Genomic DNA, 6,000 nt, shown 5'->3' with positions numbered 1-6,000 from the left:
ACTACTACTACTTATTCCACCGTTTCTATGGTTACTGGTACAACTACTACTACTACTACTAATAATACTACTACTACTTATTCCACTGTTTCTATGGTTACCGGTACAACTCACACAATCACACAATGTGGCTAAAATTAAACAACAAAAGTCTCCTGTGTGCAGTAAACACCTTCAAATACATGAAAAACTACATGAATATGATTTACTGTATATTATGAATTACTTCCACTATTGATTAATCTGTTGATTTAATTATTAAGTCTATAAAATATGAAAAATGTGAGTTATAAAATAAGATTTATTTGATTGTCCCTGAGAGGAAATGTGACTTGACTTGAGCAGGACTGCTACACACACACACAGCTGTAATCAGTTTAAGTAGCAGAGCCCTGAGGCACGGATGTAATATATAGCATATAATTACATTTACAGTTCAATCTGATTGAACTTTGAAATCTGGAGGTTCTTTAATGTCCAGCTGGAGTAAAAAAAGAGGACAGATTGACTTCTAATACAGCAAATATTTGTATTAAATAACGGCATCGAGCTGCTGTTTGACTTGTGTGAGTGTGAGGAGAGTAATAGAGGTTAATGACAGTTAAATGTTTGATTAAATGCTGCATAATTGACAACATTGGTGGCGAAACTAGCCGTGTTAGCTCCCCATAGGTTATGTTTATATCCTTTCACATGCTATTTCCTGTCCCTTTTCCATTTGACTGCATCATATGAGTAAATATCTCCAGTCTGACTACATGATTACTCTATAAAATATGCACTAATATGTATCTGAGGCTGATTTTGCTAAATATGCTGTTAACCTGCGAATACATGGCATTAAAAATGAGCTTTTAAGTCCATTTGAGAGCTGGAAACTCAGTAATATTAACTTAAAAATACCAAATAAATGCATTAAAATTGGATTAAAAGAAACCCTGATTATACTGTGAATCCTTCTGAGGATGAGAGCAGATCATTGATTAATAATTATAATACATTTTTGAGTCTCAGCTTGACTTTACTGTTGTTGTTTTCCTCTCAGAAGGCCATCACGGTGGCTCCCGGCGGCACAGCGGTGTCGGTGAAGATGGCGCCCGCTCAGAAGGCTCAGACGGTGATAACGCCGGGGGGCACGACTGTGGCGAAGCCGTCCACCTCTCCGATGACCAACACGTCGCCCGCTACCACCGCCACGCCCGCCAGAGTGACAGTGGTGTCCCAGGTTAGCAGAGACCCGACAGCAAACTTTGAGCTTCTCTAATTATTACCTGACGTATTAATCTTCAATGTTTCCTTTTTTATTGTATCGTGAATTCCCGCAACAGGAGATGCAAGAAAACGTGAAGAAATGCAAGAACTTTCTGGCTACGCTCATTAAGCTGGCGTCCCATAACTCCCCCTCCCCAGATACCTCCAAGAATGTGAAGGCCCTGGTGCAGGACCTACTCGTAAGCTGTTTTTCCTTTGTTTTTAATTTCACGTGTGGGTTCATTCAGTGGTGTTTTTCTGCTGACTGTTGGTGTGTTAACTTGTCCGGTGTGTGTTTGTGTTTTTGTTCAGGATGCTAAGATTGAGCCGGAGGAGTTCACCACTCGGCTGCAGGCGGAGCTGAAGTCGTCTCCACAGCCCTACCTCATCCCCTTCCTAAAGGTAACAACACACACACTCCACACTGAGGACTACTACTGCTGCTACTATCACTGATATTACCTTTTATTATCACTACCAGGGCTGGGCAATAAATTGATATATCGATATCATCTTAGATTTTGAATATTGTAGTATCGTGATTTGGAATAAGTGTTGTTACTTCTACTACTACTACTACTACTACTACTTATTCCACTGTTTCTATGGTTACTGGTAAAACTACTACTACTACTACTACCACTTGTTCCACTGTTTCTATGGTTACTGGTAAAACTACTACTACTACTACTACTACTTATTGCACTGTTTCTATGGTTACTGGTAAAACTACTACTACTACTACTACTACTACTACCACTACCACTACCACTACTACTTATTCCACTGTTTCTATGGTTACTGGTACAACTACTACAGCTGATGCTACTACTACTACTACTACTACTAATACTATTACTATAACTACTACTTATTTCACTGTTTCTATGGTTACCAGTACAACTACTACAGCTGCTACTACTACTACTACTTATTTCACTGTTTCTATGGTTACTGGTACAACTACTACTACTACTACTACTACTTCTACTACTACTACTACTTATTCCACTGTTTCTATGGTTACTGGTACTACTACTACTACTACTACTACTACTTATTCCACTGTTTCTATGGTTACTGGTACAACTACTACAGCTGCTACTACTACTACTACTACTACTACCTATTCCACTGTTTCTATGGTTACCGGTACAACTACTACAGCTGCTGCTACTATCACTGATATTACCATTATTATTATTACTACATACCTGAAGCTGTATGGCAAAGTAACTACAGCTATTGTTTACTTTACTGCTGCTGCTTATACTACTACTACCACTACTACTACTACTTATTCCACTGTTTCTATGGTTACTGGTACAACTACTACTACTTCTACTACTACTACTACTACTTATTCCACTGTTTCTATGGTTACTGGTACAACTACTACTACAACTACTACTACTACTACTACTATTACTTATTCCACTGTTTCTATGGTTACTGGTACAACTACTACTACTACTACTACTACTACTTATTCTACTGTTTCTGTTTCTATGGTTACTGGTACAACTACTACAGCTGCTGATACTAATCCTTGTTGCTTTGCCTTTTCTTTTTCTTGTCTTCCTCTGCTCTGTGAAGCACTTTGTTATTATTATTATTATTATTATTATCATTATTGTTGTTGTTATTATACTATAACCATCATCAGCAGTACTACTAACCACTGCTGAGTATTGCGTACTATCATTAGTGTTTTTACTGCTGCTGTTGTACCTCAGCACTACACGTACCATTATTGTCAGCAGTATTACTACAATTAGTGCTAAGAACAGATATGATGTACTTATTATTTTCTTTACATTTTACACTGTTTTTTTGTATTAATTTGTGTTTTTATTGAAGTTTTTTTGACAAGCAATAGTTTAGTCTAATGTAAAACAAAGAAAAGCAACAAAAAATGATCAAGTCTGAGGACCATTTATCAAAATAGTTGTCTGTTTTTATTTGTATATTTGCTGTTTTATTGTATAGTATTTTTTTATACTTTATTTATTGTCATCATTTCATTTTTTACATCTTGCTACATAATGATGACAACATTATTTTTGGTAATGTGATTAGGTTTGTCACCCAGTGATACAACATAATAACAATTAATTAACATAGCAATTAGTTAAAGTTAATCAATAACAATATTTACTGGACATATTTAAATTATTACAGTATATTTTAAATTCATAGAAACATTCATAGAAAATAAATAAATAAATGTAGTTTCTGAAGATAATAAAAGTCAAGTTATAGAGTTATAAAGTGAAGTGTAAGAGTGGAAGTAAAGGTAATTGTGGTAAAAGTGTGTTACTGCTGTATGTGATATATTATAATGAGGAAATGGAGCCTGTTCTTCAAATGTGTCTCATCTAATCCAGACTAACGTGTTGATATGAAACTAAAAAACTATTTCTTGTGGAAAAATCTCCAAATTTCTCCATTTTCATACCTGTGAGGAAGTGAGTCATTATCTTCATCTGAAAATGAGGTCATACAGTGTGTGAGAATTCATCCTAAAACACCTTAAACCAGCTCACTGTGAATAAGCCTGGACTTTTACATGTTTCTGGACTTGTTGCTATGACAACAGCTCCAGATTATCTTTACTTAATTCTCATCAAACTAACTCACTTATGTTCCTTTCACTTCATCATAGCACCACAAGCTGTTTAATCCCGTCGTGTTTGCTGTTCCTCTCCACAGAAAAGCCTCCCCGCCCTTCGTCAGTCTCTCCTCAGCAGCCAGCAGTCCTTGACGACGGTCCCCCCCACCACCTCCGCGCCCCCTCTGGCAGCCCCCGGCGCCGTCACCACCACCGCCATCCGACCGCGGCTGCCAATCAGTCCCGCCACCAGCACCGTCCGACTGAACGCGCCGCTCACAAACACAACTCTGGTACGAAGGCGATGATGTCGACATTAAATTCACAACGTCCACAGAAACACATTTTAAACTCCTGCTTTGCTCCAAAGTGACACATTACATTAACATTAGTGTATTATAGATTAATGGCTGCTGATTCATCGCTTCATATAGTGACTGATTACAGAAAGAAACAGTGAAATCATAATTTAAGGGCTTGTTAGACCATCTCCAGTATAAAAACAACATCATAGTGACGTCTGAAAAAGACGATAAGTCAAACTAAGACCAGGCGATATACAAACTATCATCACTATCGACACACTGGAAACAGAAAATGCTTGACTCTTTCAGTCAGTTTCAGATGAAGTTGTTGTAGGCCTGTCACATTAATCACATTATCGTCTTATCTTATAATAACGTAACAATCTATACTGATCATATGATACGTGGACATTTTTTCACCTCAATATTGCCACACTTCACATTAGCAGCTAAGAGGCTATTCATGTCACATTATGCCCTTAATGGCAGAAGTGTAGCACCCACTCTCCAATCCCACTCCTGCTTTACATTATAATGCTATTATTAGTCAGGGAATATTATCAGATATTTGGTCAATCCTTCCCAATGTGTCTATTAACACATATAAAAAGATTTAAATTCAACTCCTTTGGGAAAACCGGTGACAGCTGCTGAAAGTTGGGGTACCTGGAAAATTGAAAAAACTGAAAAAAAGTTTACCTCTCCCTCAAGAGGGGTCACTCTAGGGTTTTTCAGGATCCTGAATTGATTGCAAGCATTTGTTTGGCAATAAAAAACCATTCCTTAGTGGAAAAACGGCTCATCGCAAACTCTTTTCTTTTTTTCCCCGATGGGTGCATGTAAATTAAAAAGTAGCTTTATACGTTTATTTGTTAATTTATTTGCCTATGGTATCTACTTATTGTTTACTGGTAACTGTACATCACCCCAACTTTCAGCAGCTGTCACAGATTTGAATTTGGCAAATTTGTTTAGGCACTTTTCATACAGAGAAATGTAACACGTGCTTTACATAGTTAAAAAAAACAAAAACAAAAACAGAAGAAATAGATAATGACTCAGTTAAAAGAGGAACTGAGAAAACACTTTCATAATTTCCATGAATCCGCAATGAGGAAACACCAGAGGTAAGATAAAAAATGTAAAACATTCAGAATAGCCAAATAAAATAAAAGCTAATAAAATATATATATAATGAAGTCACTATAAAATAAAGTTGGTAAAACTAGAAATGTGAGGTTGGGGATTACAAGAAAAAAACAAAGATAAGAAGAAAATACAATAATAAAACAACTAAAGAGGAAATGTGATGAAGTAAAACGAGACATAGAAGGTAAAAAAAAACAATCAGGGAATAAAAAAAAGAATAAAATGGATATACCAAGTATTAAAATAGGCTATAACATAAAATAAAATACAGACGAATACATCAAATACAGATTTTTCAGTCATTAAGTTAGTCTTTTAAATTAAAACTGCCCAAAATCTCCATTAACGATCCTCTACAGACAAGTTTGAAGACTTTTTTATAACACTCTGCATGGATAAATAGTTTTTTTCCTGATGATTTTTAGACAACTACCTTGTTAAAATTGAATAGATCTATAAATAATGTTAATTTCTAAAGATTTCACATAGTTCAGGTCTAGACTGTTCTCTTTAATTTAATTTAAAGAGATCCAACGTTCCTCTATGGGCAAACACGTGGTGACAGCGGCAAGAAAAAACTGTCCTTTAACAGGAAGAAACCTTAAACAGAACTGGGCTCTAGGTGGGCGACCATCTGCCTCCACTGGTTGGGTTGAGAGAGAGAGAGAGAGAGAGAGAGAGAGA

The 6,000-nt window shown here is 36.4% G+C and overlaps 1 protein-coding gene across 1 annotated transcript in view; it reads left to right on the top strand.

Moving 5' to 3' along the window:
• LOC133981642 (transcription initiation factor TFIID subunit 4-like) overlaps positions 1-6,000 on the top strand; it is a 34,232-nt gene that overhangs the window by 7,812 nt on the left and 20,420 nt on the right. The window contains exons 4-7 of the mRNA XM_062420444.1: positions 1,046-1,225; positions 1,329-1,451; positions 1,564-1,653; positions 3,964-4,155. Coding sequence (XP_062276428.1) covers positions 1,046-1,225; positions 1,329-1,451; positions 1,564-1,653; positions 3,964-4,155 — 585 coding nt within the window. The remainder of the gene's footprint in view (positions 1-1,045; positions 1,226-1,328; positions 1,452-1,563; positions 1,654-3,963; positions 4,156-6,000) is intronic.

The sequence above is a fragment of the Scomber scombrus genome, chromosome 6 (assembly GCF_963691925.1).
Source record: "Scomber scombrus chromosome 6, fScoSco1.1, whole genome shotgun sequence".
NCBI lineage: Eukaryota > Metazoa > Chordata > Actinopteri > Scombriformes > Scombridae > Scomber > Scomber scombrus.
The sequence above is the reverse complement of the archived record's forward strand: the minus strand, read 5'-3'. Positions and strand labels throughout refer to the sequence as shown.